Below are 13863 nucleotides of genomic sequence, written 5' to 3' on the forward strand. Positions count from 1 at the left end.
TTAAATGCAGAGGAGTAATTTTCCTACGGGGATTAATAAAGTACACATACACATCGGTTAGTTGAACTTTCAAAATAATCAAAGATGGTGTTGTTTTCTCAGATGAGTAAATAAAAAATTACAGGTCACCAAATATTGTTTCACAAAGGGCTAAAAGGGAATGCCACAATTTAGACAGAAACAAAATACTTGTCTAATTAACCTACTAATGCCGACCTTGTTCTAATTTTTGTGAGGAGAAAGGTTGGAGGTGAGGATAAGCACAATCAGATCTGAAGATGCACTTATCTAAATCCTCCCTAATCTATAATCTAACACGGCAAAAATGAGCAGAGAAAAAGCCAAAAAATACAAAACAGTTTTGCAAGTTCACAATTTGGGCAGCTGTCAATGTCCTATGGCGTCTCTGCTGGACTACTCTGAACTGCTCGTGTTGCAGAAGAAAAAGGTAAAACCCCATATCTCTTTTTCACATAACTTTCAATACCTGTGATATCTAATCACCGGATGTCCAACCACACCTTATCATACACTCTGTGACTAAAAAACAAAACAAAAAAAAAAACATACCCCAAATCACAGAAAGTTGGGACGGTGTGTTAAATTAAAATCAAACTGAAAACAGTACTTTGTTAAATTATCTTTTACCTGTATTACATTGAAAACAATACAACAGCGCATTATTTAATGTGTTCCTCATGAATTTTATGGGGTTTGTTTGTTTGTTTTCAAAATTAACATGTATTCAAATTTTGGTTCTTGGGACACAAAAAAGGTTCGAACAGTAAAGCATTTACCAGTTACCATAACACTTAAAAGACGTTTAGGGACTACAGACACCAAGTGATGAAGTCTTTCAGGTGTAATTTTGTCCCATTCTTTCTGCAAACAAGTCTTAAGGGCAACTTGTTGCTGGTAACCTTCTAGGTTACCATTTTCTTCTTTGGTCTGGAGTACACGGCGTCCATTTCTCCCCAAAAATACTTGAAATACAGAAATTCGTTTGAACACGTTTCTACTGTGTGATGGTCCATCCTTTTGGCACAGAACAGTTTTAACTGGCATTTGTGGACAAAGCTACGTATTGTGGTACTTGACAAAGCTTTGCCAAAGTAGTCCTGTGCCCATGTGGTAATATCGTTTATAGATGAATGACGATTCTTGATGCAGTGCCGCCTGAGGGATCAGAGATCACGGTTGTTCATATTGGGCTTGCGCCCTTATCATTTACGCACTGAAATTCCTTCAGATTCCTTGAATCCTTTAAGAATGTTATACACAATCTTTCTTTGAGGAACATTGTTTTTAAACATTTTAATAATTCCTTTACCTATTTGTTGGCAGACAGGCGATCCTCGGCACATCATTGCTCCTAAAGGAATAGACCTTTCTTGGATGCTGCTTTTGTACCAAATCATAATTACAATCATCTGTTGACATCACATCCTTATTTCAATTCAATTCGATTCAATTTTATTTATATAGCGCCAAATCACAACAAAAGTCGCCTCAAGGCGCTTCATAGATACAGAGAAAAACCCAACAATCATATGACCCCCTATGAGCAGCACTTTGGCGACAGTGGAAAGGAAAAACTCCCTTTTAACAGGAAGAAACCTCCAGCAGAACCAGGCTCAGGGAGGAACTACTTTTTCAGCGTCACTCTGAGACAGGATATTTCTAACTTTAGAGATGTTGCGCAAATGGAAGAACGCAGTCTTACATATTTGTTTAATATGTGCATTGAAGGACATGTCCTGGTCAAAAATGACTCCAAGGTTCCTCACAGCGTTACTGGAGGCCAAGGTAATGCCATCCAGAGGAAGAATCTGGTTAGATACCATATTACTAAGCTTTTCAGGGCCGAGTACAATAACCTCAGTTTTATCTGAATTAAGAAGCAGAAAGTTAGCGGCCATCCAGGTCATTATGTCTTTAAGACATTCCTGCAGTTTAACTCATTGGTGTGTGTTATCTGGCTTCATGGACAGATAGAGCTGGGTGTCATCAGCATAGCAGTGAAAATGTATGCTATGTCTTCTAATGATGCTGCCTAAGGGAAGCATGTATAATGTAAACAGAATTGGTCCTAGCACTGAACCCTGTGGAACTCCATAATTAACCTCAGTGTGTGAAGAGGACTCTCCATTTACATGCACAAACTGGAGTCTATTAGATAGATATGATACAAACCACTGCAGCACAGTACCTGTAATACCTACAGCATGTTCTAATCGCTCTAATAGGATATTATGGTCGACAGTATCGAACACTGCACTGAGGTCTAGCAGGACAAGCACAGAGATGAGTCCACTGTCAGAGGCCATAAGAAGATCATTTGTAACCTTCACTAAAGCTGTTTCTGTGCTGTGATGAGCTCTGAAACCTGACTGAAACTCTTCAAATAAACCATTCCTCTGCAGATGATCTGTTAGCTGTTTGACAACTACTCTTTCAAGGATGTTTGATATAAAGGAAGGTTGGAGATTGGCCTATAATTAGCTAAGACTGCTGGGTCTAGAGATGCTTTTTGAGTAAAGGTTTAACTACAGCCAGCTTGAAGGCCTGTGGTACATAGCCGATCATTAGAGATAGGTTGATCATATTTAAGATCGAAGAATTAATTAATGGCAGGACTTCTTTGAGCAGTTTTGTAGGAATGGGGTCTAAAAGACACGTTGATGGTTTGGAGGAAGTAATTATTGAAGTTAACTCAGAAAGATCAATTAGAGAAAAAGAGTCTAACGTAACATATTTAACCAATTTACCTGATTACTAGCCCTAAATTGCTCCTGCCCCAACACTTTTTGGAATATGTTGCAGGTCTGAACTACAGAAAATTATGTATGTTTACAAATGAAATGAAGGTGTCCAGACAAAACCTGAAATATTTTGTGTTCATATTGTCTGCAATGAAATAGAAGTCAAAGTAAATTTAGAAATCACTACTTTCTTTTTTTATTTGTGTTTTCCATACTGGCCCAACTTTTTCTGATTTGGGTTTGTACATGATTCAAAAAAAGTTTAAACATTAAAATCTATTTTGTTTTCATGTTATACTTAACAAATTCCATTACATATGAACATACTTCACTTCATGTTTTATTTAGCTCAGGCAATTTTGTTAAAATTAGATTTATCCACAGTTCATTCTCTCTCTCTCAATTCCACCTTTCTCGACAACAGAAGATCCGCCAGTCAGAGGAAGAAGGCCGTGTGAAGATGGACATGGTGCTGGTGGCTGCTGAGCAGCTTCTGCAGAATGGAAATGAAGAGCTCAGGAACCACACCCATACTCAGCTCAAAGACCTGAAAGGCCTCTGGGAAGAAACCTGCACCTACATCACCCACTGTCACAGGTGGTCATCTACACTGTTCAGGAGTGCAGGATGTGTGGTAATGTGTAGCATTACTGGTTGGTTTGGCCTGAGGGCAGCCTTGACTTCATGTTCTGTTTTTGAATTGCCTTACCGTATAAGCTCAGCTTAGTGGGTCTAAACTAGAGAAAAAGGCTCTTACTTGGTGTTGCCTCTCTCTGCGTTAGAGTATCACTTCCTGTTACAACACACAGTGATGTTTTCGTGTAGCTTGAAAAAATCTCATAATTCTGACATTTCTCAGAAAATTCTGGATGGGAGTAGATACAAAAAATGACGGCCTCAACGTGGCATTCAATCTATTATTAACAGAGGAGGTGAAAGTACGCCTCTTCTACTTAAGTAGAAGTACAGATACTTAGAGCTGCACAATTAATCGTTAGAAAATCGCCATCTCAATTCATACTTATGTGCGATCTCATTTCCAAATGACAACGATTTAAAGAAAAAAGACGACGACGATTGTACCGCATTTTGATCCGGGACGTACTCTGCATGAAAACAAGCGCTCACTCTTCCTGCTCAACAAATGACAAGGGCGGAGCCTTATACCACGTGATACAGAAGCTGGCTGCTAAAATTAGCAGGGAGAAAACAACGGAGAGCACGTCAGGGATGACGAGAAAGTGACAGGAGAAAATCCGTCCCGGTCAACCACCCAAACATCAATAACGGGAACCTTATACAGCGCTTCCCTATACCCGTCGACCTCCCGCAGGCACAAAGAAATCACGGAGGCCATCACTTATCACCTGACCAAAGATATGGCTCCATCAACACTGTGCAAAATGAGGGATTTGGGAAAATGATCAACACCCTAGACAAACGCTACACAGTGCTGTCCCGCAACTATTTTTCTATTGTTGCACTACCTGCTCTGTACACGCAGCGTCGAGCAACGGTGGAGACGGGATTTCAAGCAGTACAACATTTTGCGGCAACAACAAAACATGAGACATTTGTTGTTTTTATGTTTATTTATTGTTTTTATGTTCAGTCTCAACTGTTACAAAGTTGATGTGCAGTTAATAAGTGCAATAAATATTTATACTGGAAAAGAAAATCGTGATCTCAATTCTAAGCAAAAAAACCGTGATTCTCATTTTATGCAAAATCGTGCAGCCCTACAGATACTAGTGTTAACAGTTGAACCAGTACTTAAACTTATTTACTCAAGTAAAAGTAAAAAAGAAGTACAGACTTTGAAATGTACTTAAAGAAAGTTTCTACCAGCTTTCTGTGCAAAGCTAACTGAGCCGTGTGCTATATTAATGCAATAATAAAATAATATTAGAAAATGGGAATACAAACTTTAATATAATTTTTAATTCTAACAGTACTCAGCTTGAATCAGAAAGAAGAAGAAGAAGCAGCAACATTTTTAAACTTGATTTTCTTATGCCTACATTAGTGTGACTGCCTCTAAACAGGAAAATGAGCACAGTCAGGAGTTGAAGTGGGATTCAGCTGCTGAGGGAACCCTAAAATCAGTTGTAGTAGCATAGTGTGGGGAAGAATCACAACTCACAATAATTTTTATTGAGAGCTCTGTTAGAGTTTCTTGGTCTACAGGCTGTGATCAGCTGATCTGGGCTACTGCTGTCACACACTGCTCCTTGTGGATTTGCACAACTAAATTCAGAAAGATGTAAGCAGACATGTCATGAGTTGTCCTCGCTGATTTCCATCCTTTTCATTGACAGTATACTGTATTTTTCTAGATGGTATGTAGTTGGTATGAAGGTGGAATTCAGTCAAAATGAATCTCAGCATCATCAGCTTAAATTTACATTAATCTCTGCTACACTCGATGTAACCTAACTCTGACCATGGCCACAGCCACTGTGTATCAGTCACACACTGTTCTTGAATTTAAATGCATCACAGTACACCAAACTAACCTAAAGAATATTTTCATGCAGTCTTTAAATGCCACAGTTAGTCTACCTCTAACGTTCAATTTACAGCATGTTTCATAATATAAAAAAACATGTTAGGTGCACAGACCTCTGATTTGAAAACATAAGGACTTGCATGTAAGCTTTAAATTTCCAGTTTATCAAACCCCACTGAGCAGTCCTTACCTTTAAATCTAACCTCTCCTTCCTGTCCTGTCTTTCTTATCTTTCTCCATCTCTGATGGAAAGTTATCTCTTTCTTTTCTCTCCCTGTCAAATACAGCAGCTGGACCTTTAGCTGCAACACACTGAGACAAACTCTGCACAAGCAGTTTTTGTGTTTGCTGATTTTTGAGCTGATAGAAATGTTGCATTTCAAATTACCTGTCACTTAAAAAAGATCACTCCCTTTAAGTCCCCTCCTCTTCTGTAGGGCTGGCTAGGTGCCATAGTACCGCAACTGCAACTTACGGACACCTGCTGTTGTTCTGGTGTCGTGCAAAAAAACAAAACAAACAAACAATCAAAGTAAACAAGCAACTTTAAACCCTAACTATTGCACACGCCATCTCTTTTTATGTGACATCTCTTTTAGATATTTTCTGGCAAAGTCTAATCTGGTCTTTCTGTGCTTGTGTGTAACCGGTGGTTTGTACCTTACTGTAAACCCTTGTTATGTTCAGGGTGGGCCATTTATATGGATACACCGTAATAACATGGGAATGGTTGGTGATATTAAAGTCCTGTTTGTGGCACATTAGTATATGTGAGGGGGCAAACTCCTCAAGATGGGTGGTGGCCATTTAGGAGTCGGCACGTGAGGAGCAGATCGAAATTGTGTTGATATTTGGTGAACACAGTAACCGGGTCATTGCAGCAGATTTCAATGCAAGACACCCTACGAGACCACCCATCTCCCATGCTACAGTTAGCAAACTGATTGCAAAGTTTCGTGAAACTGGTTCAGTGTTGGATTTGCCAAAATGTGGACACATCAGTGGCTGTCCTAGCTTCATTCAGCAAGAGCCCACAGCGTAGCACTCGCCGCATGTCACTGGAGAGTGGCATTAGTTGAACATCCCTTCAGCGGATATTAGCTACTCACAAATGGCACCCTTACAAACTCCAGCTACTGCAGCATCTCAACGAGGATGACCCAGATCGGCGCACAGAATTTGCAGAATGGGCAAAACAAAAATTGGAACAGGACCCTCAGTTCACGCAGAAGATTTTGTTCAGTGATGAGGCAAACTTTTATGTGAACGGTGAAGTTAACAAACAAAACCACCACTATTGGTCTGACACTAACCCACATTGGATGGATCCCTCCAAGACTGTTGGAACAACAAAAGTGATGGTTTGGTGTGGTATATGGGGCACAACGATAGTGGGTCCATTCTTCATCAATGGAAACCTCAAGGCCACTGGATATTTGAAATTGCTACATGATGATGTGTTTCCTTCTTTGTGCACTGAAGCTGGCACGTTCCCTGAGTTTTTCCAGCAAGATGGTGCACCACCACATTATGGGTGCAGGTCCGAGCATTCTTAGATGATCAGTTTCCTGGAAAGTGGATTGGTCATCGTGGGCCAGTTGAATGGGCCCCAAGGTCTCCCGATCTGACCCCCTTAGACTTTTATCTTTGGGGTCATCTGAAGGCAATTGTCTATGGTGTGAAGATACGAGATGTGCAGCACCTGAAACTACGGATACTGGATGCCTGTGCTGGCATAAATCCTGTGGTGTTGCTATCAGTGTGTGAAGAGTGGGAGAAGAGGGTTGCATTGACAGTCCAACACAATGGGCAGCACATTGAACACATTTTATAAGTGGTCAGAAACTTGTAAATAACTCATGAAAGAATAAAGTTACGTTGAAACCAAGCACACCATTGTTTTTCTTGTGACATTACCAATAAGTTTGATGTGTCACATGGTCCTCTTCCTATTGGAAAAAAACCAAAGTTGTATCCAAGATGGCCGACTTCTAAATGGCCACCATGGTCACCGCCCATCTTGAGGAGTTTGCCCCCTCACATATACTAATGTGCCACAAACAGGACTTTAATATCACCAACCATTCCCATGTTATTACGGTGTATCCATATAAATGGCCCACCCTGTACATTGACATCATGAAGACAACTCCTGATTCTTACAAGCATCCTGAGTTTGCCTTCGAAGGTTTTTTCTTAAACAAGTAAAGAATTCTGCAGTTATGTCGTAGTTGAACATAATGTACAGCACTTGTCACACACTGCTGCTTGAAGCTGTGTTAAAACAATGCAGATGTCTAGCATGTATGTGTTAAACCTCTGTATTTTCAGTTTAATTGTTAGACCTTCATGGTTTGTGATTGTTCATATGCGGCCAAAAGCCCCTTGATATGCATAAATGCCCTCATGGCTGGATTAGGAACCCTTTATTGACTTACAATGTTGGGGTATGTGATGGAGGGGGAGGATAACACGTGCTGGTCGAAATTCATGTATGGCCCTCAGATGGTTTCCTGAAATAACCAGCAAACAAATAAATAAATGTAGCAAATAAGCGAGAAGGTAAATAAAATCCAGTTTCAGGAAGCTAAAAATGTCTTTTTAAAGGCAACAAACTTTGACAGCAGCCTATGTCTAGTTGTAGAAACAAATGTGCTTTGTTAGACCTATCACTTTTAATTAAAAACGTATTAAATAGGACTTACTGAAACAATGGACCTGACACAAATTGTCTCTTTCTTGTTTTTACCTTAAAAACAGTCGCATAGAGTGGGTGTGGCTGCACTGGAGTGAGTACCTGGAGGCCTACAAAGAGTTTGAGCTGTGGTTGACAAAGCAGCAACGAAGCCATGATGTCGAGCTAGAAGCGCAGCTGGGAGCGAAAGAGAAGCTTTGGCAGGTCGATCAGCAGAGGGTGGTGGTGAGTGATATTAAAGGCCAGGCGGTGCTACTGGAGAGGCTGCTGGATGAGGCAGCTGCACTGCACAACAGAACCCAGGACCCCAGTGTGGATCCTCAGGCCCAGGAGAGACTGCAGGAAGCGTACAATCATGTCAGAGACAGAGCTGAGGTGAGGCACTTACTTGACCTGGTTCTTATGAAAAGTGTAAGGTGGCCGCTCTGTAGGCAAAGTTCAGAAGTCACAGTGCAGTTTGTCGTTGAGTCTATTTTTTCTTTTCTTTTTTAAAACCATTTCCTTTCTTGACTGTTAGTTGGGACCAGGAAGCAGAGTCGTAGCCTTACTGAGCGTCAGCTCCCAAACCAACAAAAACAAAGCAAAAATCTGCAAAAAATCATTTAAATTTTTTTTTTAAAACACAGAAAGAACAGTGTAGTATCCACAACTGCACAAAAGAGTAAACAAATGAAATGTGGATTATTAAACATTAGGTGTCTGTCACTACATGAATTAATAATTGACCAAAAAATCGATTTATTCTGCCTTATAGAAACTTGGTTACAGGAGGATGATTGTGTTAGTTTAAATGAATCAACACCCCAGAGTCATAATAATTGTCATAATCTTCAAAGCACAGACTGAGGAGTGGGTGTGGACTGATGGACAGAGCTGATTTAGTAGCATGCCTACACTATGTTAAACAATTGTTTTAATGTTGTGGTTGATTGGTGGACGTAAAAGTAAAGCCTCCAGTGCAGTCCAGTTCCTCTGCATCAGGAAGCATGGAGCTTGAGAAACACCTACAGATGTAGTCGTCCTGAGCTGAAATGATGACAACCACTTCACGCACAAATTCAAACACCTACACACAGACTACTGGTGGGTCAAATAGTTGGTCAAACATTTGAAATATTCTCAAGGGACATGACTGTGTGAAGGGTGCAGTCTGGATGAATATGTCAATGAAGATATGTGGTGATATTTATTCTGTGCACCTGTAATCTGATCCAGGGACTGCAAGTTTACTGACTGAATAATTTACCTTACTAGTGAAGACAACGTTGGATTAGTCAGTAAGAGCAAACACATGCAGGCTGTTGTGCTGTTCCCTGAGTCACACAGTGTTCTTCCTCTTTCCCTTTTCAAATAGCTCTTTAAAATGTCAGTCGCATTTTCCCACACACTGCTTTTATAAGCTGAACAGATCAGTCTGCTTGCAGTGCTGTATTTTTAACTACAAATGGGAAACGTCTGATTTAAATAAAAGTGTTTTTTATTTTATTTGTTTTTCTAATGAGATTATATTCCCTGGAAGCCTCTCTTACTTGGAAACGCTTGTTAGTATTTTTCTTCTCTTTTATTTTTCAGCAGAAGGTCTCGCAGAAGAATACAAATTCATATTCAGGTTTCTCACTCAGACATCCAAATGTGGTTTAAGATGTTCGTTTGTTTTGAACAGTGCAATGCTAAAAATTACCTAGAGATATATCTCCCGCTGTGCTAGGAACGTCTTTCACTGCTTCAGAAGATCTGCGAGGAACACCAGACATACCAAGGTTGTGTTCAGAGGTTCCAGTCCTGGCTGCTGTCAAAAACCAAGGAACTGACTGAAGTGATGGGGAGGAATGACATAGCTGAGGAAAAGCTCAAAGCATTAAAAGTGAGACCCTGAAACTGAACTGATTTCCTAACTGATTGTGCACGTCTAGAGCAATTCTGCTGCTATGTTTACCTTAGATTAGAGGTAACTTAGATTAGATTTTAGATTGTTGTTCCAGATGAGAGCTGGTTGCTGGTTCAATCACTCTGTAAAATTAGGCTTTTACAGAATGATTCAAAGCTTCTGGCCTGAAAAAGGTCAAGAGGTGCACATTTTTGAATGTGAGGTCTGAAAATTTGAGTTACCTTGGTAGGTTGTCGTATATCTTTGCACCAGCCATCATGCATTGTTTTGTCTCTTACCTTTTTCAGGCTCTGGATGACAGTGTGGCCTGTGAGGAGAAGGCCCTGCTGGATATTGAAGGCATGGTGGAAAGCCTCAGGCCCAACACCTCTCCTGCGGGAGTGGAAGAAGTGGTTGAAGAGGCAGAGGAACTGAGGCTGGGCTGGCAGCGACTGAGGGAGGGTCTTTGCAAGGCAGATGAAGGCCTCCGCTCCAGCCTGGATACTCACAGTCAGTACATGACCCGGTGCCAGCGGCTGGGAGACGATATCGGCCGCCTCAGAGAGCTGTTCAAAGGGCTGGACCAGGAACTGGAGGAGACCCAGGACTGCAGGGATCGCATTGACCACACTGAAGAGCAAATGGTTGGCCAGTGGACAAAATACACGGTAGGGTTATTAACCATATCAGCAGTGTTATAGTGTAAAGGGTAGTGGAGATGTAGATAAATACAGGAAAGTCCTACCTCTCCTTTTCCTGCCGTTTCTGTAACCAAGTTACTGTGGTTCTTTTAATGTGCTGATGATCGATTTGTATACTGTCTGGGATGTCCTGATGTAAACAATAAAAAGAAAGCTCAGTTTAGGTTCCAGTTTAAGTGGCCAGTGTATGATTGAGGGTAACAGATGTTGCACAGAGCAGTGTACAAACCTACACATTGGGTCATAAAAAATGAAAAATGTGTTTGTTACATACATATTGAGTTATAATTGCCATGTTTATGGTTAGCTGCCTCATTGTTAGCTTTTGCTTTGTATCCCAGACTTTGAGTAGGTCAGAGGGTACTTTAACAGCCATCCAAGTATATCTGATGAATCACTTCAGACTGTTTTTGTTTTTATTTTGTTGTACCTGTCTGAGAGAACAGTATCATTCTGAAACAGACAGTCACTGCTTACCAACTAGCTGTAACTTAGCCCCTCCCTAGCGTCTTGTGTTTTAACATTCCAGGTTGCTGTTGTTGTAGTCCCTTTGACTGTTCAGCTGCTTTTCCAGAAAGAATCTCAGATGCACTCCAGCTCTGCTTTATACTGGAGTTAGTATTTCTGTTAACCTGTTCATTCTCTTACCTCTTAACCTCAAGAAAACAATTCATGTCTGCGTTTTATCCAGGCTTTATTATTGCAAAAGGCAATTAAGGCAATAGGCATTTTTAAGGCACTAAATGGATTAGCACCTTTCTGAACTTTTAAATAAGTAAACTAAGAACAGAACTTTAACTTCAGCTGGTCAGATGCTTCTGGTTGTTCCGAGAAGCAGACTAAACCAAAGACTAAATCACATCTAGTTGTAGTTTTTAGTTTAGTTAATTATCACATCTTTGCTGAAAGTTGTCATTTGTCAACATTTTGTTAAAAGAAAGTAACACCAGAGTTTAACTGGTTCTTTGTTTGAATGTGCCTTTACTCCCAAATTGTCATGATAGTTAGTCTGATAGTTTTGTTTGTTTTTTTTGGTAGTCCTGAACACAAACAACATGTTTCCAAACAGTACATTGCAAATTTTATTTTATAGACAAGTTTCTCTTTTCACTTAATTTCTTGCCATTTCGAGGTATTCTCCACTGTCTGATATGTTTGTTTGAGACACCGGATTCCTCAGAGAGGTGTGTCAGTCACATTATTAGTTCTATCTGTGTTCCTAGAGACGTAGCCAGATTTATTTTTTGCAGACGAGCTCTGTACCTGTGGAGTGGCTTCTGTTAGGTGTGTCTGGAATGCCAGACGATCTGGGGTATTCATCTGTATAATCGTCTCACCTTGAAGCAATCTTATGAGGGTTTTTTTCTTAAGGTCGGGAGAAAAGATAGTAGGATCAAGTTCATTCCCAGACTCAGGGGAAGGGTGGCAGTCAAGGAGCCATACTTAAGTTAGGGGACTGGTACAAAATCACAGGTATGCCAAATTATATGAAAACTGCATTGGAAATCCATGGTAACAGACCCCAAGATACTTAAACTCCTCCATTTGGGGCATGAACTAGCCCCCGACCCAGAGTGGGCACTCCACCCTTTTCCGGCTGAGAACCACGGCCTCAGATTTGCCCCTCCGCGAATCGCTACCTTATCGTGGTGGAGGGGTTTGTGTGTCACAGGGATCCCAGGAGCTATGTTGTCCAGGGGCTTCTGCCCCCTGGTATGGTCTCCCATGGCAAATTGGTCCTGGGTGAGGGACCAGACAAACAGCGATTCAGAAGACCCTTATGAGAAAACCATAGAAGGAACAATTCATCCAGCCCAGGATAGGGTTACCGGGGCCCCGCCCTGGAGCCAGGCCCAGAGATGGTACCCAAGGGTGAGCGTCTGGTAGCCGGCCCTTAGTCCAAGAGGCCCGGCCGGGCAGAGCACGAAAAGGGGACATGGGCCCATCCTCCTGCTGGCCCACCACCTGCAGGCGCCATAGGGATAGGGTGCATTGTGTGTTGGACGGCGGCCAGGAGTGGAGACCGTGGTGGACTTGATCCCTGGCTACCAAGACTGGCAATTGTGATGTTAGTTGGACATCTTTGTAAAATTGCTGAAATTATAAATGCAAAAAAGTACCACAAGATCTTCATCAACCACGGCATCTGAATAGTGTCTAATTGGCAGGACTTTATTGTTGAGCATGACTGTGATCCCAAACACAGCAACAAAGAAGAGCTTTGATTAACATCCTGGAGTAATTTTTTTGTGTGTTTTTCAGCAACTGTCACACATGCTTCCTGAGCAAACTCAGCCCGTTCTTTTTTTAGCAAATCTCTCGCGCTGCTCCAGAGTTGATGGTCTTCTGGCATGAGCCTTGGACTTTATTATGGAGGTATTATGTATGCTGCATCCCCTCAGCATAACACTCCTTCCACTGTGGAGGGAGTGTTAAAGTGTTGTTTGGGTTGTATCCCTCTTCTTTCTTTATCCAAGCGTAAACAGTGCCTCATTGTCCAGAGAGAGTTCTAGTTTAGTTTGCAGCCTTGGAGTCCATTCCTGTGCAATGCTCTAGGGGTTGTTTTCTTTGATATTACAATTCCCAACTTGGCTAGGTCATTTACTCATGTTAAGGTAAGGTCTGTATACATGTCTCTGATTACTTTTGTTTCTTGCATCTTACCTCTGCCAGGCTTGTTCTGCACTCTGTGGTTTTCTTTGAATTTCTTGATGATAATTCTCACTCCATTTTTGACCCTTGGAAATGCTGTGTTTCCTTTGTGTATCCACAGAGATATAAAGAAATGAGAATGAGTCAAAGCCTTTACATAGTGCTGTTTATTGAACCATATTGCCTGTGTGACACCACACTAGGGACAAGAGTTGAAAGTCAAGAGCAACTGCTCGACAAGCAAACACACGCAGCTATCTCTAGAGTTTTCAGAGAATGGTCTTTAAAAGAGAAAATATCCAGTAAGTGGCTGTTCTCTGGGTGAAAATGTCTTGTTGACTTCAGACAAGAATCGCTAGAATCCTTGAAGGCAGTAGAAAACAGCACGTCCAACCTTCATGCAGATAGGCTGCAGCTGTCGAAGACCACACCAGCTGCAACCCCTGTCATCTAAGAACAGGAGGCTGAAGCTACAGTTCACACAGGCTCACCAATATTAGACAGTAAAATATTGGGTAGTCTCATTAAGCTCTAAATCTGCTACAACATTCAGATGGTAGTGTCAGAATTTGGCCTTTAATTAACCCTGGGATTGATTAGAGTGCAGGATTATATAATAGCTCAGTGAGCGTTGGGGTTGTTAGTTTTTGTGTGAGTTGCTACTTGTACTCCTCTTG

The 13863-nt window shown here is 41.2% G+C and overlaps 1 protein-coding gene across 2 annotated transcripts in view; it reads left to right on the forward strand.

The window, feature by feature from the left end:
- syne3 (spectrin repeat containing, nuclear envelope family member 3) overlaps window positions 1-13863 on the forward strand; it is a 50889-nt gene that overhangs the window by 7305 nt on the left and 29721 nt on the right. For both annotated transcript variants that reach the window (XM_085441036.1, XM_085441037.1), the window contains exons 3-6: window positions 3187-3359; window positions 8032-8341; window positions 9675-9830; window positions 10142-10501. In XM_085441036.1, coding sequence (XP_085297162.1) covers window positions 3187-3359; window positions 8032-8341; window positions 9675-9830; window positions 10142-10501 — 999 coding nt within the window. The remainder of the gene's footprint in view (window positions 1-3186; window positions 3360-8031; window positions 8342-9674; window positions 9831-10141; window positions 10502-13863) is intronic.

This window comes from Copadichromis virginalis, linkage group LG19, assembly GCF_057382275.1.
Source record: "Copadichromis virginalis isolate Kocher_CV1m ecotype Utaka linkage group LG19, C_Virginalis_male_GT1.1, whole genome shotgun sequence".
Taxonomy (NCBI): Eukaryota; Metazoa; Chordata; class Actinopteri; order Cichliformes; family Cichlidae; genus Copadichromis; species Copadichromis virginalis.